This window comes from Ranitomeya variabilis, chromosome 4 (assembly GCF_051348905.1).
Source record: "Ranitomeya variabilis isolate aRanVar5 chromosome 4, aRanVar5.hap1, whole genome shotgun sequence".
In the NCBI taxonomy this organism is placed as follows: Eukaryota; Metazoa; Chordata; class Amphibia; order Anura; family Dendrobatidae; genus Ranitomeya; species Ranitomeya variabilis.
This window is the reverse complement of record NC_135235.1, coordinates 168,248,510-168,275,836: the sequence shown is the minus strand read 5'-3', so window position 1 is coordinate 168,275,836 and position 27,327 is coordinate 168,248,510. Positions and strand designations below refer to the sequence as shown.

General features: G+C 45.7%; 1 protein-coding gene across 2 annotated transcripts in view; it reads right to left on the bottom strand.

The window, feature by feature from the left end:
- Positions 1-27,327, bottom strand: part of LOC143770101 (uncharacterized) — a 72,084-nt gene that overhangs the window by 22,520 nt on the left and 22,237 nt on the right. The window contains exons 2-3 of one of the 2 annotated variants that reach the window (XM_077259364.1): positions 22,950-22,988; positions 5,767-5,843 (exon numbers count right to left, since the gene is read on the bottom strand). In XM_077259364.1, coding sequence (XP_077115479.1) covers positions 5,767-5,843; positions 22,950-22,988 — 116 coding nt within the window. The remainder of the gene's footprint in view (positions 1-5,766; positions 5,844-22,949; positions 22,989-27,327) is intronic. The other variant, XM_077259365.1, reaches the window with a different exon arrangement.

The following is a 27,327-nucleotide window of genomic DNA, read 5'->3' as shown; positions in this document are numbered from 1 at the left end:
GGTGCGGATCAGGCAGGGGGATGAGTGGAAGACCGCATTTAATACGCCCGAGGGCCACTTTGAGTATTTGGTCATGCCTTTTGGTCTTTCTAATGCCCCTTCAGTTTTCCAGTCTTTTATGCATGATATTTTCCGCGATTTTCTGGATAAATTTATGATAATATATCTGGATGATATTCTGATTTTTTCTGATGACTGGGACTCTCATGTCCAGCAGGTCAGGAGAGTTTTTCAGGTTCTGCGGTCTAATTCTTTATGTGTGAAGGGGTCTAAGTGCGTTTTTGGGGTCCAGAAAATTTCCTTTTTGGGGTATATTTTTTCTCCCTCTTCCATTGAGATGGATCCCGTCAAGGTGCAAGCTATTTGTGACTGGACTCAGCCCTCCTCTCTTAAGGGTCTTCAGAGATTTTTGGGCTTTGCCAACTTTTACCGCCGATTTATTGCTGGTTTTTCGGATGTCGTTAAACCACTGACTGATTTGACCAGACAAGGCGCTGATGTTGCTAATTGGTCCCCTCATGCTGTAGAGGCCTTTCAGGAGCTTAAGCGCCGTTTTGCCTCTGCCCCTGTGTTGCGTCAGCCTGATGTGAATCTGCCTTTTCAGGTTGAGGTTGACGCTTCGGAGATCGGAGCTGGGGCAGTGTTGTCGCAGAAAGGTTCCGACTGCTCCGTCATTAGGCCTTGTGCCTTCTTTTCTCGCAAATTTTCGCCCGCAGAGCGGAATTATGATGTTGGGAATCGGGAGCTTTTGGCCATGAAGTGGGCGTTTGAGGAGTGGCGCCATTGGCTCGAGGGGGCTAGGCATCAGGTGGTGGTATTGACTGACCACAAAAATTTGATTTATCTTGAGACTGCCAGACGCCTGAATCCTAGACAGGCGCGCTGGTCTTTATTTTTTTCTCGCTTTAATTTTGTGGTGTCATACCTACCGGGTTCTAAGAATGTTAAGGCAGATGCCCTTTCTAGGAGTTTTGACCCGGACTCTCCTGGTAATTCTGAACCCACAGGTATCCTTAGGGAGGGAGTAATTTTGTCGGCCGTTTCTCCTGATCTGCGGCGGTCCTTGCAAGAGTTTCAGGCGGATAGACCGGATCGTTGTCCGCCTGATAGACTGTTTGTTCCGGATGATTGGACCAGCAGAGTCATCTCTGAGGTACATTCTTCTGCATTGGCAGGTCATCCCGGAATTTTTGGTACCAGGGATTTGGTGGCAAGATCCTTCTGGTGGCCTTCTCTGTCACGAGATGTGCGAGTCTTTGTGCAGTCATGTGACGTTTGTGCTCGGGCCAAGTCTTGTAGTTCTCGGGCTAGCGGACTGCTGTTGCCCTTGCCTATTCCTAAGAGGCCTTGGACGCACATCTCGATGGATTTTATTTCGGATCTGCCTGTTTCCCAGAAGATGTCTGTCATCTGGGTGGTCTGTGACCGTTTCTCTAAAATGGTCCATTTGGTTCCTCTGCCCAAGTTGCCTTCTTCTTCTGAGTTGGTTCCTCTGTTTTTTCAGAATGTTGTCCGATTGCACGGTATTCCTGAGAATATTGTTTCTGACAGAGGTACCCAATTTGTGTCTAGATTTTGGCGGGCATTCTGTGCTAGGATGGGCATAGATTTGTCTTTTTCATCTGCTTTTCACCCTCAGACTAATGGCCAGACCGAGCGGACTAATCAGACCCTTGAGACATATCTGAGGTGTTTTGTCTCTGCTGACCAGGATGATTGGGTTGCTTTTTTGCCATTGGCAGAGTTCGCCCTCAATAATCGGGCCAGTTCTTCCACCTTGGTGTCCCCGTTTTTCTGTAATTCGGGGTTTCACCCTCGATTTTCCTCCGGTCAGGTGGAATCCTCGGATTGTCCTGGAGTGGATGCGGTGGTGGAGAGATTGCATCACATCTGGGGGCAGGTTATGGACAATTTGAAGTTGTCACAGGAGAAGACTCAGCGTTTTGCCAACCGTCATCGTCGTGTTGGTTCTCGGCTTTGTGTTGGAGATTTAGTGTGGTTGTCTTCTCGTTTTGTCCCTATGAGGGTCTCTTCTCCTAAGTTTAAACCTCGGTTCATCGGCCCTTATAGAATATTGGAGATTCTTAATCCTGTTTCTTTCCGTTTGGACCTCCCTGCGTCCTTTTCCATTCATAACGTTTTTCATCGGTCGTTATTGCGCAGGTATGAGGTACCTGTTGTACCTTCTGTTGAGCCTCCTGCTCCGGTGTTGGTTGAGGGTGAGTTGGAGTACGTTGTGGAGAAAATTTTGGACTCTCGTGTTTCCAGACGGAGACTCCAGTATCTGGTCAACTGGAAGGGTTACGGCCAGGAGGATAATTCTTGGGTCAATGCATCTGATGTTCATGCTTCTGATCTTGTTCGTGCCTTCCATAGGGCTCATCCTGGTCGCCCTGGTGGATCTGGTGAGGGTTCGGTGCCCCCTCCTTGAGGGGGGGGTACTGTTGTGAATTTGGATTCTGGGCTCCCCCGGTGGCCGCTTGTGTAATTGGACTTGTCATCCTCTTTCCTGTTTCACCTGATTCCATCAGTAGTGGGTGTCGCTATTTAAGCTCATTTCTCTGGTGGTTTCTTGCCGGTCAACAATGTTATCTGATGCCTCTCAGTGCTTGTTCCTGCTTCTAGACAACTACTGATAAGTTGGACTTTTGTCCATGTTTTGTTTTGCCTATTTGTTCCAGTTCGCAGCTGAAGTTTTGTTACTGTGTCTGGAAAGCTCTCGTCGATCAGGGATTGCTACTCTGGCGTTATGAGTTAATGCCAGAGTTTAAGGTAATCTCTGGATGGTGTTTTGTTAGTATTTTTCTGCTGACCATGAAAGTATACTATCTGTCTTCTGCTATCTAGTAAGCGGACCTCAAATTTGCTAAGACTATTTTCCTGCTGCGTTTGTTGTTTCATCTGAACTCACCGTCATTATATGTGGGGGGCTACTGTCTTCTTTGGAATATTTCTCTAGAGGTGAGCCAGGTCTTATATTTCCCTCTGCTAGCTATTTAGGTCTTAGGCCAGAGCTGGGCATCTAGCGATAAATAGGAAATGCTACCTGGCTATTTCTAGTTGCGCGGCAGGCTTAGTTCATGGTCAGTATAGTTCCATCTTCCGAGAGCTTGTCCCTCTATAGGCTTGCTATGATCTCTGCCTGCAGAGATCATGACAACCAACGTAATGATGAGCCTGATCTGGGGGAGAAACAGCGCTGTGACCACGCCCATCCGACCTGACCAACTTGAGTGACAGCAGAAAACGGCCACTTCACAAAGGTATTTCGGCAGCCTAACGGGGGTGTAAAGGCACCAAAAAGGCACTAATGTAAAGCCCAGCTCTGCCCCTATTTCACACTATCTTTATCTAATCTTTAAAAAACGGGGTGATAGGTTCCCTTTAACATCACTGGCACATTTGCACTTTATGTTATGTGTTTTTTGTTTATTTGTGGTATTTTTTAGTTTTAATACCTAATAAAAGTTACATTTTATATTTTTCCCAAGTGGCCTTTTCATCTGAGACTTTTTCTTGGGTGTAGCTTTGTCCCTGCTTTTTTGATATTCTCAGATTAAATAGCAGACACCTGTTGATAGATTCCCTTTGAAGAGCTTGGACCAAGGTCATAAATAATACCATATCCATAGAATAGAGGACAATGTTCTGATTGATGAGATTTGGATGATGAGACCCAAGCTGATCCTGAGAATGGGGCTCTGTAGGACCTTGCCTGAAATGAACAGAAGATGAACAAGTGCTCCTCCACTCCATTCATTCTGACTCTGTGGTGCTAACAATGATGGAGATCCCATTGATTGGCCCAACAGTGATCAGTAGGTTATGCTTTATCTTCTTGGTAGGGATAATTAAAAATCTTAGCACAAACTCTTTCAAAAATAGGGAGTTATGATGTGTGCAAATTTAGGCACACGAAGACACTATACCTTTGTACTAAAGAATTTTATGGATTCTGTGTGCTAACATACAGGTGCTTCTCACAAAATTAGAATATGATTAAAAAGTTAATTTATTTCAGTTCTTCAATACAAAAAGTGAAACTCATATTATACAGTCATTACAAACAGAGTGATCTATTTCAAGTGTTTATTTCTGTTAATGTTGATGATTATGGCTTTCAGCCAAAGAAAACACCAAAGTCATTATCTCAGTAAATTAGAATACTTTATAACACCATCTTGAAAAATGAATTTAAAATCCAAAATGTTGGTCTACTGAAACATATGTTCAGTAAATGCACTCAATATTTGGTCGGGGCTCCTTCTGCATCAATTACTGCATCAATGCGGCGTGGCATGGAGACGATCAGCCTGTGGCACTGCTGAGTTGTTATGGAAGCCCAGGTTGCTTTGATAGCAGCCTTCAGCTCATCTGCATTGTTGGGTCTGGTGTCTCTCATCTTCCTCTTGACAAAACCCCATAGATTATGTATGGGACTAAGGTCAGACGTGTTTGCTGGCCACTCAAGCACAGTGATACTGTTGTTTTTAAACCAGGTATTGGTACTTTTGGCAGTGTGGACAGGTGCCAAGTCCTGCTGCAGAATGACATTTCCATCTCCAAAAAGCTTTTCAGCAGAGGGAAGCATGAAGTGCTCTAAAATTTCCTGGTAGACGGCTGCACTGACTTTGGTCTTGATAAAACACAGTGGACCTACACCAGCAGATGACATGGCTCCCCAAGCCATAACTGATTGTGGAACTTCACACTAGACCTAAAACAGCTTGGATTGTGTGCCTCTACACACTTCCTCCAGACTCTGGAACCTTGATTTCCATATGAAATGCAAAATTTACTTTCATTTGAAACAACACCTTGGACCACTGAGCAAGAGTCCAGTTCTTTTTCTCCATGGCTCAGGCAAGACGATTCTGGTGCTGTCTATTGGTCATGAGTGGCTTGACACAAGGAATGCTATGCTTGTAGCCCATGTCCTGAATATATTGTGTGTTGTCTCTTGAAGCAATGACTCCAGCAGCAGTCCACTTCTTGTGAATGTCTACCAAATTTTAGAATGGCCTTTTCTTAACAATCCTTTCAAGGCTGCCGTTAACCCGGTTGCTTGTGCACCTTTTTCTACTACACTTTTTCCTTCCACCTAACTTTCCATTAATATGCTTGGGCATAGCACTCTGTGAACAGCCAGCTTCTTTAGAAATGAGCTTTTGTGGCTTACCCTCCTTGTGGAGCGTGTCAATGACTGCCTTCTGGACATCTGTCATGGTAGTAGCCTTCCCCATGATTGTGGAGCCTACTGAAACAGACTAAGGGACCTTTTTAAATGCTGAGGAAGCATTTGCAGGTGTTTTTTGTTAATTTTACTAATTTATAGAGATATTGACTTTTGGGTTTTCATTGGCTGTAAGGGATAATCATCAACATTAACAGAATTAAACACTTGAAATAGATCACTCTGTTTGTAATAACTATATTATATATGAGTTTCACGTTTTGTATTGAAGAACTGAAATAAATTAACTTTTCGATGATATTCTAATTTTGTGAGAAGCACCTGTACGTTGTCTCCATGTGGTGGTGCAATTTTATCTCTATATGATGGTGTATGCTACAGCATATGATGGATTTATACATATTCTCGCAGAATAAACAAAAAAACGATGTTTCTGTATATGATCTGACACATGGCAGTACGGTAAAAAATAAATGAATGTCTTATTAAACTTTTATACAACTTGGAGAACAGAAAGTTAATTCAGCCATACGTCATAACGATCATTGATTAATGTTATTTTTATTTCTTACCTTTAATTTCCTTTGTAGAGATTTGTAAGACATGTCTCTGGCATTATCATTATTGTCTTTGTAAATCTTGGCTAATTCTAAAAGTGAAAGGTAAAAAGACTTTGTGGAAATAATTTTTACTAGCTTCAAGCTGGATTCACTTCCCCTTTTCATTCTTTTCAAGCCAAAACAAGGAGAGGATGTAAGTGAAGAGAAACTTAAGTCTATATAGAACCTTTCTACTGCGGACTTCATGCAGTAAACTCTAAAGCAAAATCTGCGGTGGTAAAAATGATTGCGAATTTAGTTGCAGAAATGCTGTGGATTTTCTTCCCAGCATGTGGATGAGATTTGGGATAAGTCATCGACAATGCTGCTACCATAATGCCCAAGTATAAAATAACTAAATACCCAGTTTTGGACTGAGAAGGGATTTCTTAACATTGAAATGCTGTAATGCATTAACAATACGGTAAATATAACTCAGTAACGGGGAATTGATCATGAATTGATCTGCTACTCCATCTGAGAACAGCATGTTATGGGGCAGAAACCCTATTTCCAGCGATGTGTCACTTATTATGCTGCTTGCTGCAATTTTGATAAAATGAATGTTTTCTTTTCTGCAGATCTACCAGTCTTCTGAATGCTAAATTATGTATAACCCCACTCACAGTACTGATTGGATGTTTTCTGTGTACACTGTGCATAGGCAGAAAGCTGTCAATCAGTTGCGAGTGCATACCTAGCAGCAGGTTTAACAGGGATGTCTTAACAGCATAATGGCCCAGGGCAAACCAGTGTGCGGTGGCGACAGCGACAACCGATTGGTTATTGTAGGAGCTCCAGCACACTGGTTTGCCTAGGAATAAAAGTAAATGGTCGATAATATTAAAAATATATTTATTTTATTGGTGGTTCAATAAAAATGGTGTTAAAACATTAAAACAGGTTGTACAGCAGAAACTAATCAGCATGATAAATATTTGAACAATGCACAAGGCTTAAAAACACAATAGTAGTCAGTAAGCCACACAGATTATATGGCACAGTATAAAAGTATAAACTTCTTATTATGAGGTAGAAAAACTGAAATAACCATAAGCACAATAGGGTTTTATCCGAGTGATAATGGGGAGACAAAAGGCAAAGGTACTCAAAAGGTATCGCTGTGTAACCACAACCACTAAAAATCTCCAGGCTGCTGTAGACCCATGGCTAAGACAATAACTTCAAGTAGTCAGATATTTAGCTAGGCGGTTTATTGTCAACTAGTTCAGCTAGTGGAATCTTGTATCAAATATATCTTCCAGCATCTAAATTGTTTCTGCTAATAGTGTGGTGCAGCCAAGAGTCCACATTTGAGAATTTAAATCATTTGTACTAATACTGTGGTGCAGGCAGGAGTCCACATTTCAGACTGTAAATGCTTTCTGCTAATAGTGTTGTCCAGACACTAGCTCGTCCTATCCAAAGACAACTGACAATTGCTGTTAATGGACAGGCTACTCGTCTCCCTATCTTTCACATAGGCACAGTGGTATGCCTTGTGGATGAGAGCCAGAAAGAGCGTGTGCTCCAGTGGATGGCAATCAAGTGCATCAAGTGGCCTCTCCTCCTCTTCCTCCACCTTAATATCACACACACTACAGTTCTCAGAGGTGGCACCCCAATTATCCTTGTTTCCCCCAACGTCACAACTCTCCAACCGCCCAACTGACCCAGAATACAAATAGTACAGTATAATTGTGCAGCATGGATGCATGGCACAGGGCTTGGACCAGAATTTCTAGCTTAAACATTGATCAGTAACAGGTGGATGAGTGACAGGTGTAAGCCTGGTGCTCTGAGACCCCTGCCAAATTCAGGCAACACACATGAAGGAGACACAACTTGGAGTCCAAACATTTCCAAAATTAGGGGCAGACACCAGGAAAAGTGACATCAATTGACCCACAGCGAAAATTTTATAGAGGCACAGCAGCAGTCAGGCCACTATGAGCCAGGATCTGGGCCAGAATTTACAGCTTTGAATTTAAGCTCAAACTAAGAGGTGGGTGAGGGACTGGTGTAGGCCTGCTGTGCTGGGAGCCCTGATGCCTCATGCAACAGCTCAAACTGCTTCTCTGCTCAGCAACACTCAGGTAGTACAAATATCTGCTTCAGAGACTACTATAGTTTAAAAAACTTACTGAAAGTAAGTGCAGGCCTGCCGGTCTGGGAGCCATACAGGTACAGGCAACACACATGAAAGAGACCCAACTTGGAGTACAAACATTTCCAAAATTTACGGGTAGACATTACTAACATTACATCATTTTCCCCAGAGCAGAAATAATATGATATGGCTCTGACACCCCTTCCACTACAGGAATCCTACCAGATGGAGACCCAAATTAAGGTCTCCGCATTTCAAAAATTAAAAATTATTATTAACATCTGCAGCAGTAGCAACAGCAGGAATACACAGCAATGGTGTCACAGACTGCAAAAACGCAAGCACACTAAAAACTACACCATTGCCCTAGTCTGCCCATTCTGAGATTTGGGTGCAAAGGTCATTGCAGATCCATGACTTGATGAAAGTTAGGTCATGTACACTTCCGCTTATCCATCAGGACACCACAAACAGCGATGAAGACACGTTCTGAGAGAATGCTGGATGCGTGGCATGACAAAACCTCAAAGGCGTGACAGGAGAGCTCAGACCACTCTTCCTTTCTTGAAGACCAAGATGCAAAAAGGTCCAAACCCACCTGATGGCATTGATATTGAAAATGAGATACTACAGCACCATCCTCTCCAGTCATTCACTATGTGTCAGAATTGTGCTCTGTTTTGATGGTGCGCAGGCTGGTCTAAACAATTGCTTATGGCACTTACACTGATACTGCCAATGTTTATCCATTTACAGCTCGACGTTCCCAGGGTTGGTAGTCTATAACTGTGATGCATACTTTGTGCCTCACTGCTGTTTTGGAGAAAATCAATCTTATGATTGTCTACAAGCAAGTTTCGATATTACAGCATGTATGCATCCATTTACAGGGGGAAGCATAGGGCAAAATTTACTCTTTTACCATGGATGTAAGAGAGTGGCAACCCAGCAGTCAGCACTATTTCTAATCCTAGCAATATGGGCATCATGTTGCAGATAGTGCAGCAAGAAAGTGTTCATGTGTTAGATACTTACATGAGGCCCAAGTCCATGGTGTGTCGGTGGTGGGGTAACACTCAATGTTGCTTCTACCATTCCCTCCTGCCAATCACGGACAACAGAGTGGGATTCATTATCCATTTCCTGACTGTTGCGCACCCATCACCTCTTCCTCCTCGTCCTCCTCCATTTATTCCTTGGCTCCTGCACCTTCACTCACAGCTTGTCTGGTACCATGAGCCCCCCTCATCAACTGTAATTCACCATCTCAAGGCCCCTGCCTGTGCGATGACAGTCCGGAGCTTGGAGATATTGCTATCCCTTTTGCATCCTCCTCTGATTCCACCTCTTCCTCTGGGACCACCCCTTCCTCCCGCAGACTACTCAAAGTGTGCTCCAGCATGTAGATGACCAGACTAGTGATGCTGATGATGGCATTGTCAGCACTAACCATTTTGGTAGCCGTTTAGAAACTGTGCAGAAGGGTGCAGAGGTCCTTCATCTGTGCCCACTCCGCAAGCATGATTTGCACCACATCGGTACTGCATTGACCCATGCTAAGTAAAATGTTATTCTGCACCAGGGCTCATCGCTGCTGCCACAGTCGCTGCAACATGTGCTGAGTGGAATTCCACAGTGTCAGCACATCACATATCAACCAGTAAATCGGTAACCCGAAAAAACCACAATATTGATGCAGGTCAATGACAAGCAGGGTGCAAACGGCAGAAGTGAGCACACAGCAACCCTGATTTCTGCAGCAGCGCATCCAACCCAGAAGAGTGACATAGAAATTGCTGTACCACCAGGTTGAGGACGTGAGCCATGCAAGGCACATGTGTGAGGTTGCCCTTCTGTGATCAACTCAGAACATTATGTTTCATTGAAACGCTGAAAGGGTTATTCACCTCATGGCAGAAGTGAAGCACATTCTGTACATTCGGTAGCGATCAGACTGCTCATTTTGCTCTTCTGTGACCCACAACCCTGCATAATATGTTACCACTTCACAGTTTTCTTTTGGGATGGTGGCAGGTTGAAGCTGGAATCTTATCTGACCTCTGATAGGATACAGTTTGCTGTTTTTAATGGTGAAGGAGGTAGAGGACTACTAGGTCACCAGTAGTGATGAGTGAGTAGCATTGCTGCTTGGGTCTCCCTGAGCATGCTTGGGTGATCTCTGAGTATACGTTAGTGCTCGGATATTTAGTTTTCATTGCCTCAGCTACATGATTTACAGCTGCTGGACAGCCTGAATACATGTGGTAATTCCCTAACAAACAGGCATTCTTCACATGTATTCAGCCTGTCTAGCAGCTGTAAATCATGCAGCTGAGGCGACGAAAACTAAATCTCCGAGTACTAACAAATACTCAGAGATCACCCGAGCAACAATGCTATTCACTCATCACTAGTCACCAGCATGAAAAATGCTCAGCTAAACAGTTGTCCAAACTTTAGTTATGATGACTTAACATACAAAGATCAGCTTTGCTCATGGGTTCCCCATGTAAGTTCCCATTGGGCCCATGGGTTAAGATGGCCCTGAGGTTTACGAGTCCTCTAGTAATAACCTTTGCTAGTAAACAATGATTTTATTAAAACTACACTAAGCAGTCCAGTAAGTGACATATCACTGGATTTGTAATTTATTTCCCTACATTATGCTGCTCTCAGGTTAGGTAGCATAAACCTGGTGACATATTCCCTTGAAGGGAACATTCATAACCACTTTTCGTTGTCACTGCATTGTCTATAATTGCGCTGAATATATCAAATGATTCCATGCTGTTTGATACATTTGGTGCATCTTTACACATAACACTTTTGTCCATATGCCCTAATTTTATTTGAAAAGCTAATGTAACACCCCAGGTTTCTGGTTGTTACAGTGGCATTGTTTTCCTCACGGGGAGAGTGGTGTCATGCTTGGAAGCAAGGAAGGATCCCTTTATCAGGTATTCAGCACACACAACACTGTTCTGACTCCAGGCCAGAAGGGGGAGCTTCCCTGTATATAAATATATATTCTGGTCTGGGGGAGGAGTTGGGCAGTCTGTCAGAGAGATAGAGGAGAGAGCAAGTGAGGGGGCGAGCAGCCACGAGAGGTGCTGCAGCTCCTGGAAAGAGAGAATGGAAAGCAGAACTGATTGCAGAGAGCGATAAGGAGGAAAGAAGTAAAGGCGAATTTAATAGCTGGAGAGAGAAGCTGTGACTGGGCTTCCTCCATGCTGAGCACAGATACCGGTAGCTGGATGACCGAGGTTGTGCAGTATTCTACATCTCACAGCAGAAACCGGCGGGACAGCAGATTGCAAGTTACCTGTCCACCATACACCTGAAGACACAGTAACGCATAAAGCCCGGGTCGTGGTAGAGAGCTTGTAAAAAGGCTCGAGTCACCTGTCATAAAGGTATTGTCCTACCAAAAAGGGGACAGAGCGATAACGTGAGGACCTTGTGTGAGGCCTAAGGCAGCAAGGGACTACAACACCACAGCGCTAGTAGGAAGGCTTCCAACCCCACCTGGTAAGGGGATTCCAGATTTGCTTCCATGCCGGCCCGACCACACCTGCACCCGTGATCTGATACCCCGGACTGTGGCTGCCTGAACCTTCAGTAAAAAGGTAAAGAGACTGCAACCCTGAGTCCTTTGTTTCTTTCTATAAATGTATAAATAGGGTGCACTCCTATAACAATATAATTTAGTATTATTATTTATTTATATAGCACCATTAATTCCATGGTGCTGTACATGAGAAAGGGGTTACATACAGAGTTATAGATATCATTTACAGTAAACAAGTTTACAGTGACAGACTGGTACAGAGGGGAGAGTCCTTGCGGACTTACATTCTATGGGATAGTGGGGAAGGGGCCGAAAGTAGGGGGCGAGGCGGTGACTCTGGCGATGGCGAGGCGGTGGCTCTGGCGATGGCGAGGCCTCAGAATGGTTATTGCAGGCTGTAGGCTTTCTTGAAGAGATGGGTTTTCAGGTTCCGTCTGAAGGATCCGAGGGTGGTGGGTAGTCGGACGTGTTGAGGCATGGAATTCCAGAGGATGGGGGATATTCGGGAGAAATCTTGGAGGCGGTTGTGTGAGGAATGAATAAGTGTGGAGGAGAGTAGGAGATCTTGGGAGGATTGGAGATTACATGAGGGAAGGTATTGGGAGATTAGTTCAGAGATATAGGGAGGGGACAGGTTGTGGATGGCTTTGTAGATAAGTGTTGGTAGTTTGAACTGGATTCGTTGGGGAATTGGGAGCCAGTGGAGGGATTTGCAGAGGGGAGAAGCAGGGGAGTAGCGAGGAGAGAGGTGGATTAGCCGGGCAGCAGAGTTGAGGACAGACTGGAGTGGTGCAAGAGAGTTAGCGGGGAGGCCACAGAGGAGGGTGTTGCTTTAGTCGAGGCGGGAGATGATGAGAGGATGCACAAGAGTCTTAGTAGATTGCGAGGTGGGGAAGGGACGGATATTTTTGAGTTGGAGGCGAAAGGAGGTGGCAAGAGTTTGAACGTGCGGTTTGAAGGACAAGGCAGAGTCGAGAGTTACCCCGAGGCAGCGCATTTCAGGTGCGGGAGAGAGCGTGATGCCGTTTACCATAATAGATAGATCAGGTAGGGGGGATACATGAGATGGGGGAAAGATGATGAGTTCGGTTTTCTCTACATTGAGTTTTAGGAAGCGAGAGGTGAAGAAGGAGGATATGGCTGACAGACACTCCGGGATTCTGGACAGAAGAGAGGCAACATCTGAGCCAGAGAGGTAGATCTGAGTGTCATCCGCATACAGGTGGTACTGGAAGCCATGGGACTTTATGAGTTGCCCTAGGCCAAGGGTATAGATGGAAAAAAGTAGGGGCTCTAGGACAGAGCCTTGAGGGACTCCATCAGAGAGAGGGTGGGATGAGGAGGTTGTGTGGGAGTGGGAAACGCTAAATGTGTGGTGGGAAAGGTATGAGACAATCCAGGACAGGGCAAGGTCTTTGATGCCAAGGGAAGAAAGAATCTGTAGCAGTAGGCAATGATCGACTGTGTCGAAAGCAGAGGACAGGTCAAGAAGGAGGAGGATGGAGATCTGTCTGTTAGCTTTGGCTGTGAGTAAGTCATTAGTAATTTTTGTCAGGGCAGTTTCAGTGGAGTGGTGGGGGTGGAAGCCAGATTGGAGGTTGTCAAGGAGAGAGTTAGATGAGAGGTGGGAGGAAATTTGAGCATGAACATGCTGCTCAAGGAGTTTTGAAGCAAACGGGAGCAGTGATATGGGGCGGTAGCTGGGCAAAGCAGTTGGGTCAAGGTTAGTTTTTTTGAGGATGGGTGTGATGGTGGCATGTTTGAAGGCAGAGGGGAAGGTACCAGAAGATAGCGATAGGTTGAAGAGATGGGTTAGGGCTGGAATGAGCATGTTAGTGACGTTGGGGAGCAAGTGGGAGGGGATGGGGTCAAGTGCACAGGTGGTGAGGTGTGATTTGGAAAAGAGGCGAGTAAGCTCTCCTTCAGTGATGTTGGAGAGGGAGGCTATTAGGGAAGGGCAGAGGTCTGGTATATGGAGTGGTTGGGGTGGTGGAACAGTTAGGGTTTGCCTTGTTTGGTCGATCTTGTTTTTGAAGTAGGTGGCAAAATCCTCGGAGGAGATGAGGGGAGTTGGAGGTGGCAGTGGTAGGCGGAGGAGGGAGTTAAATGTGCTGAATAGTTGTTTTGGGTTGTAGGATAGTGAAGATACAAGGTTAGTGAAATAGGTCTGTTTAGCCGAGGTGAGGGCTAATTTGAAGTCTAATGTAGCTTGTTTGAAAGCAGTGAAGTCGTCTGGCAGGCGTGTTTTCTTTCAATGCCGCTCCGCAACCCTGGATGCTTGTCGAAGTTTTTTGTGAGATTGTTATGCCAAGGTTGCCTATTGGTTCGTCGCACTGTGCCATGCATGAGAGGGGCGACTGAGTCTATGGCTGATGTGAAAGTGGAGTTATAGAACGCGGTGGCCCTGTCCGTGTCGTGGAGTGAAGATATGGAGGACAGGGGTAGGAGAGAGTCTGAGAGTCTGAATGTCTAGATGTGCGAGGTTTCTGCGACGATGTGGTAATGGCTGGCCATGGGGGGCAGGTGAGGAGGACAAGGATGAAAAGGTGAGTAGATGGTGGTCAGATAGGGGGAAGGGAGTGGTTGTGAGATTAGATAAGGAACAGAGGCGGGTGAAGATGAGGTCTAGTGTATGTCCGTCTGTGTGGGTAGCTGTGGAGGACCACTGGGTGAGTCCAAAGGATGAAGTAAGGGCCAGTAGCTTGGAGGCTGCTGGCTGGCGGGTGTCAGTAGGGATATTAAAGTCACCCATGATGATGGTGGGGATGTCAGCGGAGAGAAAGTGAAGGAGCCAGGTGGAGAATTGGAAGGCAGTGGCTGAGCCGGTGGTCAGTATATGACAGCCATTTGGAGATTGGAGGCAGCATAGATACGGACAGAGTGAACCTCGAAAGAAGGGAGGATAAGGGAGGGTGGAGGTTGGATAGGGTTGAAAAAACAGTTTTTAGAAAGAAGGATACCCACTCCTCCAACATGTCTGTTGCCAGAGCGAGGAGTGTGGGTAAATTGGAGGCCACCGATATCATATAATAGTGAAGAAATGGCGTGCAAAGCCTAGTCTGTAAAAATCAGACTGAAAAAACGAAGAGGAAAAAACTAATGATGGCCTGCACAACCACTAATTATAAGACATAGAAAAAACTTTATCATACCTCAATACACACTAGTAAAACCATTTAAAAACATAAATACAAAACCAATGAGTCTACACCTTTACAGGTTATATACACCATAGAAATACAACAAGGAATAATCCAGCTGGTTATGAATACATGCAAAATAGATGACAGACCATGCTCTATTCATCTAATAAATAGGCGCATACATGTTTATACAATATATTCACAGTAAACCATGGAATGTTAACAGTAGATATGGATAATCTATGTCAGTATATCCCCAATGCTACTACTAGAGAGTAATTATCATATTCTGTGGCACTGCCACAGGCACGTATAGTACCATTAAATAAATCTTAACGTTTGAAACTGCACCCCACATAGAATATCATGGGAGTGGATTCCCACTATATCTCTCTTTTTTTCCATGTATTATTTTCTCATATTGTCTGCGTCCAATGGGACTTCGATATAGTGGGAATCCACTCCCATGATATTCTATGGGTGTTCAGTTTCAAACGTTCACCGCCGCCATGACACATTCCCCTTTAAGTACCAGACCTTGTGCCGAGTACCCCACGGCCCTGGCGGGCGTTCCAACTTGGCGTCACAAGCAGGATGGACCAACCCATTGAAATGGCTCATGTGTACCTAAGAGACTGTGCTTTATTGAGAGACTTGAACTGTAAATTGCCGTCAAAACTGCTGCCATTATAGCACCATGTGGCATGCAGGAAGGAGAAGGGCATGTTATCATGGGCGGCACCTGGAGGAACGGCACGAGAGCTATGGCCGCTCCTCACCAATACTACTATGTGAGAGAAGTAAGCCCATCAACGAGAGAGGTCTGCCTCCTAGTCTGGGATGGTGGGAAGATGAGAAACAACCGCCCATAAAGACAAGAGTGGTGGAATGAAACTGCGGGAAATCGGTCCGAAGAGGAAGTACCGGAAAGCAACATGGCGGAGGGAGGTGAGCGAGCACTGGAGCGTGGGGTGGAGCAGGATGACTCCCCAGCCATTGTCTGCTAGAACCGTACCCGTCACCGAAGCTGGATCCGGACTTCCTGCTGAGAGAAGTGGAGGAACTCACCCGGCAGCTCCTGGGGATGCAGCTGGAGGCTGTGGCCGGATGGAAGGAGGCCTTCCTGGGGACCCTTACCAGATGACCATCAGCAGCCTCATCCAGCCTGGAACAGAAAAGAAGATCCAGGGCTCTGGAAGGAAAAGGTAAGAGGTGCGACCGCGACCCTGACCCCACCGGCGGAAGGCTTAATGGCTATGCCCGGGCCACCCCCACTGCTGTACACACCCAACCAGGGTTTTGGGTCCCTAGGTTAAATGTCACTGTACGCTGAGGGTACCCCAGCATCAAGTCCCACTGCAACCCCTGTGCCAGACGACACCCTGGTGGGCCCCCTACCGACCCAGCCTATGCCGAGGCCCAGAAGAGCAGATTGTCGACTGTACCGAGACTGGGGGGACAGTAGCTTGGGTCAGATGACAGCCCTGCTAGTTCCAACCAGTGGGCCCCGGGTTAACTATACTGAACCCGTGGTGATTGAAAAATCCCCATTATAATCTGGCAGGAGCACTGTAGACGACGGGAGGAGCCTGACAAGCAGCGCTTGAGGAGAGAAACTTGGAGGCAAAGGCCCAAACTCGCAAAATCCCTCGTGCAGAAAGGGGACCACTAAGGCAGGGAGAAGTAGTTGTCTTGAACCAACAGAGAGGCTGGGGTTTCAAAAACAAGCAGGGATGATCAATGAAACCTTCATTAACCAGAGAGACGTTGAATCTTAATTAATGGGAGGACACCCTGACAGGGACCTGTACCCGGTGACAGAGTGACATATACCCGCCATATCGGCGACAAAGGGTGGTACACTCTGGACTGCAGAAAGTGCGTACCAGTGCAGAAACAGTCAGACCAGGATGCAACATCAGTTCACGGAGGAGCAGCAGCAGGCCAGGCCAGTTACTAAATGCCACCAGTCCACCCAAACACCAGTGGTGGAACCAGCCGGTATGCCGTATCATTTGAGAGGTACGATCCTGAGTTTTCCCGGTCAGGGAGTAGCAGTCACCAGGAGCTACCCTGGCAAAGGAAATAGACAGTTTCTAAATATTCCAGTGATTTCTGATTGTTATAACTGTTGAATTTTAAAAGTTCGTTTAACCTGGCCAGGTTTCCGTTTAAAAAGTCCATTTGTTTAAAGATGCTGGGACTATGGACAGTAAATGGTCCACAAACTGTTATGTAAATAGTTATCACTTCTGGTGCTTTCTACTGATTTTACATATGACCAAAGAAAATACTGTTCATTTTGCACTAAAGTATGGTTGTCTTAAGATGACCTGAAAAAAAAACCTTTGGCGTGGCTGAAGACAAGGTCTGGATGTTATGCCTTGTAGCCTGCCCAAGCCTACCTTGGGCGTTTATGACAGATCCCAACATCACTGCTGCTATTAGTGAGAAAGATCTCACAGTTTATTGAATGAGACTATTGCTATAATGTTATTGATATTTGAATGTCTGTACCTTTAATTGCACTACCTCAGAATAAGAAAATTTAACCTGTAAGGGAAGTGAATAGTAGTTTAGATGTTAGATTGTTAATGTATGCACAGGTAATATTGAGTATTACAGTGAGAGTTTCATATATTTGTAGGAGAGCTAATGTTTTTGCACTGTATTAGAAGACGCATTACCAAAGATAGTATACCCGTAAAAGGTAATCGCTATCTAATATTAATGTCATAGAAAGTTCTATTCTGAAAAAGTTAATTTCTACCTATTTCTTCTATTAAGCCTTCTCTGACCTTAGACGTACTATCCCGTCGAGGTGACTATCGCAGCTGACATCCAGCACCATGTGCCAGGAGCGGTCACGGACTGCCCCCGGCACATTAACCTCCGACACACTGCGATCAAACATGATCACAGTGTTCCGGCGGTATAGGGAAGCATCGCGCAGGGAGGGGGCTCCCTGAGTGCTTCCCTGAGACCCCCGGAGCAACGCGATGTGATCGCGCTGCTCCGAGGGTCTCTTACCCTCTCTTAGGTGGCTTCACAGCGCCTGCTCAGAGCAGGCGCCGGGAAGCCTGGAGGAGCTGTGCACGTCAGATCGCCGATCTGACAGAGTGCTGTGCAATCTGTCAAATCAGCGATCTTACACTATAACATGATGCCCCCCCGGGACAATGTTATAGTGTAAAAAAATAAAATATTCACATGTGTTACAAAAATTTAAAAAAAAATCCAAAAAAAAATGCAAAAAAATATATATATATTGTTCCTATAAATACATTTATTTATCTAAATAAAAAAAAACAATAAAAGTACACATATTTAGTATTGCCGCATCCGTAGCGTCCCGACCTATAAAACTGTCCCACTAGTTAACCCCTTAAGTGAACACCGTAAAAAACAAAAAAAAACGAGGCAAAAAACAACGCGTTATTATCATACCACCAAACAAAAAGTGGAATAACACGCGATCAAAAAGACGGATATAAATAACCATGGTACTGCTCAAAACGTCATCTTGTCCCTCAAAAACGAGCCGCTATACAGCATCATCAAAGAAAAATTAAAAAAGTTATAGTCCTCAGAATAAAGCGATGCAAAAATAATTATTTTTTCTATAAAATAGTTTTTATCGTATAAAAGCGCCAAAACATAAAAAAATATACATGAGGTATCGCTGTAATCATACTTACCCGAAGAATAAAACTGCTTTATCCATTTTACCAAACGCGGAACGGTATAAATGCCTCCCCCAAAAGAAATTCATGAATAGCTGGTTTTTTGTCATTCTGCCTCACAAAAATCGGAATAAAAAGCGATCAAAAAATGTTTTGTGCCTGAAAATGTCACCAATAAAAACGTCAACTCATCCCGCAAAAAACAAGACCTCACATGACTCTGTGGACCAAAATATGGAAAAATTATAGCTCTCAAAATGTGGTAACGCAAAAAATATTTTTTGCAATAAAAAACGTCTTTCAGTGTGTGACGGCTGCCAATCATAAAAATCCACTAAATAACCCGCTATAAAGTAAATTAAACCCCCCTTCATCACCCCCTTAGTTAGCGAAAAATTAAAAAATTAAAAAACTGTATTTATTTCCATTTTCCCATTAGGGTTAGGGTTAGGGCTAGGGTTAGGGCTAGGGTTACGGTTAGGGTTAGGGCTAGGGTTAGGGTTAGGGCTAGGGTTAGGGATAGGGTTAGGGCTAGGGCTAGGGTTAGGGCTAGTGTTAGGGTTAAGGCTAGGGTTAGGGCTAGGGTTAGGGCTAGGGTTAGGGCAAGGGTTAGGGCTAGGGTTAGGGTTGGGGCTAGGGTTAAGGCTACAGTTAGGGTTGGGGCTAAAGTTAGAGTTAGGGTTGGGGCTAAAGTTAGGGTTAGGGTTTGGATTACATTTACGGTTGGGAGTAGGGTTGGGATTAGGGTTAGGGGTGTGTCAGGTTACGGGTGTGGTTAGGGTTACCATTGGGATTAGGGTTAGGGATGTGTTTGGATTAGGGTTTCAGTTATAATTGGGGGGTTTCCACTGTTTAGGCACATCAGGGGCTCTCCAAACTCGACATGGCGTCCGATCTCAATTCCAGCCAATTCTGCATGGAAAAAGTAAAACAGTGCTCCTTGCCTTCCGAGCTCTCCCGTACGCCCATACAGGGGTTTACCCCAACATATGGGGTATCAGCGTACTCAGGACTCATTGGACAACAACTTTTGGGTTCCAATTTCTGTTACCCTTGGAAAAAATACAAAATTGGGGGCTAAAAAAAAATTTGTGTGGAAAAAAAAAGATTTTTTATTTTCACGGCTCTGCGTTGTAAACTGTAGTGAAACACTTGGGGGTTCAAAGTTCTCAAAACACATCTAGATAAGTTCCTTGGGGGGTCTATTTTCCAATATGGGGTCACTTGTGGGGGGTTTCTACTGTTTAGGTACATTAGGGGCTCTGCAAATGCAATGTGACGCCTGCAGACCAATCCATCTAAGTCTGCATTCCAAATGACGCTCCTTCCCTTCCGAGCTCTGCCATGCGCTCAAACGGTGGTTCCCCCCATATATGGGGTATCAGCATGCTCAGGACAAATTGGACAACAACTTTTGGGGTCTAATTTCAACTGTTACCCTTGGAAAAATGCAAAACTGGGGGTTAAAAAATAATTTTTGTGGAAAAAATAAGAATTTTTATTTTCACAGCTCTGCATTATGAACTGTAGTGAAACACTTGGGGGTTCAAAGCTCTCACAACACATCTAGATGAGTTCCTTAGGAGGTCTACTTTCCAAAATGGTGTCACTTGTGGGGGGTTTCAATGTTTAGGCACATCAGTAGCTCTCCAAACGCAACATGGCGTCCCATCTCAATTCCTGCCAATTTTGCATTGAAAAGTCAAACGGTGCTCCTTCCCTTCCGAGCTCTCCCATGCGCCCAAACAGTGGTTTACCCCCACATATGGGGTATCGGCGTACTCAGGACAAATTGTACAACAACATTTGGGGTCCAATTAATTTCTTCTCTTACCCTTGAGAAAATAAAAAATTGGGGGCGAAAAATCAGTTTTATGAAACAATATGATTTTTTATTTTTACAGCTCTGCATTATAAACTTCTGTGAATCACTTAATGGGTCAAAGTGCTCACCACACACCTAGATAAGTTCCTTAGGGGGTCTACTTTCCAAAGTGGTGTCACTTGTGGGGGGTTTCAATTTTTAGGCACATCAGGGGCTCTCCAAACGCAACATGGCGTCCCATCTTAATTCCAGTCAATTTTGCATTAAAAATTCAAATGGCACTCCTTCGCTTCCGAACTCTGCCATGCACACAAACAGTGGTTTACCCCCACACATGGGGTATCGGCGTACTCAGGACAAATTGTACAACAACTTTTGGGGTCCATTTTCTCCTGTTAACCTTGGTAAAATAAAACAAATTGGAGCAGAAGTAAATTTTTTGTGAAAAAAGTTAAATGTTCATTTTTATTTAAACATTCCAAAAATTCCTGTGAAACACCTGAAGGGTTAATAAACTTCTTGAATGTGGTTTTGAGCACCTTGAGGGGTGCAGTTTTTAGAATGGTGTCACACTTGGTTATTTTCTATCATATAGACCCCTCAAAATGACTTCAAATGAGATGTGGTCCCTAGAAAAAAATGGTGTTGTAAAAATGAGAAATTGCTGGTCAATTTTAACCCTTATAACTCCCTAAGAAAAAAAATTTTGGTTCCAAAATTGTGCTGATGTAAAGTAGACATGTGGGAAATGTTACTTATTAAGTATTTGTGTGACATATCTCTGTGATTTAATTGCATAAAAATTCAAATTTGGAAAATTGCGAAATTTTCAAAATTTTCGCCAAATTTCCGTTTTTTTCACAAATAAACGCAGGTAATATCAAAGATATTTTATCACTATCATGAAGTACAATATGTCACAAGAAAACAATGTCAGAATCACAGGGATCCGTTGAAGCGTTCTATAGTTATAGCCTCATAAAGGGACAGTGGTCAGAATTGTAAAAATTGGCCCGGTCATTAACGTGCAAACCACCCTTGGGGGTAAAGAGGTTAAAGTTCTGTAATGTTTAAATCATAATTACCTCCCATAAAGGGAATCAAAAGTTTTGTACCTGTTACATGTCTTTGAAAAATTTTGCATTTGCCTTTAACCATTTATTGTTGTTTTTGTTTAAACAGGGGGGAGTGTAACACCCCAGGTTCCTGGTTGTTACAGTGGCATTGCTTTCCTCATGGGGAGAGTGGTGTCATGCTTGGAGGCGAGGAAGGATCCCTTTTTTAGGTATTCAGCACATACAACACTGTTCTGACTCCAGGCCAGAAGGGGGAGCTCTGAACCCTGTTTCAGGGGAGCTTCCCTGTATATAAATATATATTCTGGTCTGGGGGAGGAGTTGGGCAGTCTGTCAGAGAGACAGAGGAGAGAGCAAGTGAGGGGCCGAGCAGCCACGAGAAGTGCTGCAGCTCCTGGAAAGAGAGAAAGGAAAGCAGAACTGATTGTACAGAGCATTAAAGAGGAAAGAAGTAAAGGCAAAGTTAAGAGCTGGAGAGAGAAGCTGCGACTAGGCTTCCTCCACGCTGAGCGCAGATACCGGTAGCTGGATGACCGTGGTTGTGCAGTACTCTATATCTCACAGCAGAAACCGGCGGGACAGCAGATTGCAAGTTACCTGTCCACCATACACCTGAAGACACAGTAACGCATAAAGCCCAGGTCGTGTTAGAGATCCTGTAAAAAGTCTTGAGTTACCTATCATAAAGGTATTGTCCTACCTAAAGGGGGACAGAGAGATAGCATGAGGACCTTGTGTGAGGTCTAAGGCAGCAAGGGACTACAACACCACAGCGCTAGTAGGAAGGCTTCCAACCCCACCTGGTAAGAGGGATTCCAAATTCGCTTCCAAGCTGGACCACAGCTGCACCCGTGATCTGGTACCCTGGACTGTGGCTGCCTGAACCTTCAGCAAAAAGGTAAAGAGACTGCAACCCTGTGTCCTTTGTTTCTTTCTACGCCACCTACCACCTGTCCCCACTACACCAGGAGCCCTGGGAACCCAGCTTCACCTGTGGGAAGTTATACCATCATTGATGCCATAACATCACCCCAGAGGACCCCTTTAAGCAGCGTCGGTCATCACTGACTGAGAACCACAGGTGGCGTCATGAACAAGCTTTATTCACAAAATCCCTTTAAAGACATTCCCTTTTACTTGGGCGGCCAGGGCCAAGGACCGGGTTGTCGCTGCCGTGACACATTCCCCTTTAAGTACCGGACCCAGTTCCAAGTACCCTACGACCCTGGTGGGTGTTCCACTAACCATGCCTACTTTCCCACTGTTTCAAAATAAGTTAAAGCAGAGCAAAATCAAAGCAGCTGAACATTTTTTAACAGAAACAAAAAGCCCAATTCATCAAGGTTTTTGCCAGAATTATCACTTAAAATAACTTGAAATTTTGAAAAATCTTGTGGGTTTTTCCACTTATAGTCTGCTCTGCCAAAATGGGCAGAATTGGGCCAAGATGGGTCATGGTGAAGGCCATCTGGAACATTCATGAAAATGTATGCCACTATAATGGCATAAATTATGCCAGAAATGTGCAGAAGCCCTGGAGTAACATTAATAGCAGAGGCACACAGCAGTTGCAATGCATGCACCTTAGAATGAATTTGGCTCTTCTTACTCCAGCACACCTTTCATTAAGATTATTGTGCACAATACCAGTCTTAATTAATCGACCCCAAAGTGTAGCAAAATTTTTAAAATTTTATTATCCTTAAAATAGAGGCACAGAAACATTGATACATCTTCCACTTTAAGTTTACCTGGAACTTGTGTGTTAAGCACATCAACTAGGTCATTTTCTTAAAAAAAACAGAAATATAAAATTTAGCAAAACTTTGTACAACGTGAAATTGGGTGCGGGGAATTGGCAGACAGTGTAGGAGAGAACTGATTACAGTTAAATACATTAAAAGAACATCTTTTTTATCCAGTATTAAAATGTAAATGCTGTGGTCACCATGAGAAATCCAGGATACATAATTAACGCGATTCAGCTAGCAGCATTAATCATGGTATGGCTACCATCGCTGGTGGAAACTTTATTCTCTTTCTGTGCTCTGATATTCACGTCACAGACTAAGATGGCTCCATGCGATGATCTCCATTGAAACAAAGTGCATCTAAACGTGATGAGCTGACTTTCAAAATCCCATTCACCTCTGTTACTTATTATAGATAAAGGGATATGTCTGATGGTTTTGACATCCATCATGCAACAAACACAGTTTGCAACAAAACTAATGGTGTTTTCTTTCTCGCTTCATTGGGGGACACAGGTAACCATGGGTGTATGCTGCTGTCACTAGGAGGCTGACACTATGCAAATAAAGAAGTAACTCCTCCCCGGCAGTATACACCCTCCGACAGGCACCAGGCAACTCAGTTTTTGCTTAGTGTCTGTAGGAGGCGGACCTGGATCTAACACCAGATCCGTATTTCTTTTACAGGGATTTGTTGTGTGTTATTAATCATTTCCCCTTTCTTTTTCAGATACTTTCTTCAGGGTAACAGGGTGCAGTTTTCTCACCCTGTCTTCCCCACTTTGAGCGACCGAGAGAGCAGTGTGGTATCACCCACATCGCACCCTCTCGGACCCGCTGGGCAGGACTTTGTCCCCTGTCACCCATTTGGGTGTTCAGGGTGACCCTTTCTTCGGTGGCCAGTCCTGCCCGTTTCCCCTCCTCATCCCTCTCCTCGGAGCGGGCTGAGAGGAAGACGGCGGTCACATCCAGTGACCCTCTCCCCCTGTTCAGGGGTCGACGCCGTCTTCTGCGCCGGAGAGTCATGGCGCGGGAAGGAGGACTACTTCCAGGACCCTCTATCTACCAGGGATCCTGATGATTTCTCATCTTCAGGTAGGGAATCTTCAATCAACAAAATCCCCCTCCCCTCTCCCACCAATACTCTGCCCAGTGGCGATCTCCTCTTACCATAGGGGAGCATCTGACAGGGAAGTGGGCTGCATATTCGGGCTTTGAGACCACGTAGGAATGAGAACAGGAAGGCTGGCATCTTTTCCCCCTCCTTATTCAAACTTGCAGGCTCGTTCGCCCGCCATTTCTCTCTGCCTCACTGTTTATCCCTTTCTTAGCGCTTGAGCGCCCTCTGGTGGTGGCCGGAATTAGTGCGGCCGGGATGTGCAGCGTCTCCCTGCTTTTCCCTTTCTTGCCGCTTGAGCGCCCTCTTGTGGCGGTCGACGGTATAGCGGCCGGATTGCTTTCAGTTTTACAGGGGGCGTTCCTTTCTTTCCCCCCTTCGGTCCTGTGCACGCCCACAGCGTCGCACTTTCTCCGCGCTCTTTTCTCCTGCTTCCTGCTCCCTGTCAGCGTCTGCTCATCGCGTGGGACACAGGATTTCTCGGGGGAACACAGGCACCTGCGGTTTCCGCTGTCTTTCACCAGGCTCAGCGCTACCTCCTACTCCACCTGGCAGTATTCTCTGGGGACAAGGTAACATCCACCTATGTCCGACCCCACCCCGGCCTTTGCCCCTACGGCCATCCATTACGCCTGCGCTCACTGTAAGAAAAAGTGGGTTTCAGGTCAGCCATCTCCTTTCTGCCCATCCTGCGTTCCTCCCACCATGTCAGCTCCCCTGGAAGCTTCAGGGTCCCAGGATGAGTGCACCCCCCTCCCCCGGAGTGGGCTGTTGCTATGTCTCAATCTGTGTCCGACCTGACTAAGGTTTCTCAGTCCCTGGTCCAGGCACTGGAACGCATACCGCTTCTCTCTAATGCCACCAGTGCCACGAACGCCTCTCACGGCGATTCGCCCGCACCTGTCCTAGACTCTCACAGAGGCAGACCGGACAAAAGAGACAGAAAACGGACCTTATCTAGATCCTTCTCCAGTTCACCGGACCACATCGGGATTCCCCTATCTGCCCGTTCCCCTTCCTCACAGGCGGACCTCGGGTCTGATGTCACCTCTCAGTCGGAATCTGACTCGGATGCAGATCAGACTTCCGGAACACAAGACATGGTTGATAGCCTTATCTCAGCTATCATTCAGACGCTTGATCTTAAGGAGGATGAGGCAAGCTCTCAGGACGTCTCCGTTGCTTTTAAACGGATTAAACGTCCCTCTAGGGTTTTCCCTAATCACAAGGAGTTTGACAACACTACCGCCACTCACTGGGAAAACCCTGGCAAGCGTTTCCCAGGCAGGAAACTGCTTGATGCGTTATACCCTTTTCACTCCGACCTGGTCTCCAAGTGGTCCGAGTCTCCTAAGGTCGACCCGCCTGTGTCCAGGCTATCCTCACAGACAGTTCTGTCTATTCCGGACGCGGCTTCCCTTAAGGACCCCTCGGACAGACAAATCGAGGCGCTAGCAAAATCAGCATTTGAGGCCTCCGGAGCCTCCCTTTGCCCTAGTTTCGCCTCGTCATGGGTAGCCAAGGCTGTTTCAGCCTGGGCCAAGACCCTGCGCAGGGGCATTTCGGCCTCTGCTCCTGCTGAAGAACTGTCTGAATTAGCGGATCAGATTTCACTGGCAGGAAAATACCTGATGAATGCCTCCCTTGATGCAGCGGTCTGCTCTACCAGGGCTAATGGCAACATTGTCGCCATTCGCCGGATTCTTTGGTTAAAGGCGTGGAACGCTGACCCCGCATCTAAGAAATCGCTCACGGGTCTGCCCTTCCAGGGCTCCAGACTCTTCGGCTCGCAGCTAGATCAAATGATCTCGGACGCTACTGGCGGTAAGAGTACCTCCTTACCCCAGTCCAAGCCTAAACGTCCCTTCAACAGGAGGGGTCCCCAGTCCTTTCGTCCCTTTCGGTCTTTTGCCTCTTCGGGAAACCCCGTCCAGGACCGTTCCTCCTCACAAGGGGACCGAAGAAAACCTTCTTTCAGGCCTCCGCCACGCTGGAGAGCCAAGAGCCACCCCGCAAAACCATCGGGATCTCGGGGCCGCAGGTTTTCTAATAAATGACGGGTCGCCCCCACCTGGAACTCCTTCCAGGGTGGGAGGCCGCCTTCTTCTATTCTCAGAGGTTTGGCTTTCAGTAGTCGACGACGCCTGGGTCAGGGAGATCGTCACGTCAGGCTACAAAATAGAGTTTTCTTCGCCCCCAGGAAGACGTTTCATGCTCTCTCGTCCTCCCAAAAAGCCCTCTCATCTCCCAGGGCTTCTCCAAGCCGTCGATTCGCTCCTCGCCTCGGGAGTCGTAGTGCCAGTGCCTTTTCGTCAGCGGTTTTCCGGGTTTTATTCAAACCTGTTCGTGGTTCCAAAAAAGGACGGCTCTCTCCGTCCGATTCTGGATCTCAAACGATTGAACCGCCACCTTCGGATTCAACACTTCAAAATGGAATCTCTGCGCTCGGTGATCGCGTCCATGGAGCCGGGAGAGTTTCTGTGCTCAGTGGACATTCGGGATGCGTACCTTCACATTCCTATTTGCGTGCAGCATCAGAGGTTCCTCCGATTCGCGATCAGGGAGCATCATTACCAGTTCACTGCCCTCCCCTTCGGGCTGGCATCTGCTCCCAAGGTCTTTACGAAGGTCATGGCAGCTGTCATGGCCATCCTGCGTTCAAAAGGGATTCTGGTAATCCCATGCCTCGACGACCTATTGATCAAGGGCCCATCTGTTGTGAAATTGGATTCTGGGCTCCCCCGGTGGCCACTTGTGGAATTGTACTTGTGTGCATCATCCCCTCTGTTCACCTGCTCCTATCAGGATGTGGGAGTCGCTATATAACCTTGCTCCTCTGTCAGTTTCATGCCGGTCAACAATGTAATCAGAAGCCTTCTGTGCATGTTCCTGCTACTAGACAACTCCTAGCTAAGTTGGACTTTTGTCCTTGTGTGTTTTTGCATTTTGTTCCTGTTCACAGCTGCTGTTTCGTTACTGTGTCTGGAAAGCTCTTGTGAGCGGAAATTGCCACTCTGGTGTTATGAGTTAATGCTAGAGTCTTAAAGTAATTTCTGGATGGTGTTTTGATAGGGTTTTCTGCTGACCATGAAAGTGCCCTTTCTGTCTTCATGCTATCTAGTAAGCGGACCTCGATTTTGCTAAACCTATTTTCATACTACGTTTGTCATTTCATCTAAAATCACCGCCAATATATGTGGGGGCCTCTGTCTGCCTTTTGGGAAAATTTCTCTAGAGGTGAGCCAGGACTGTCTTTTCCTC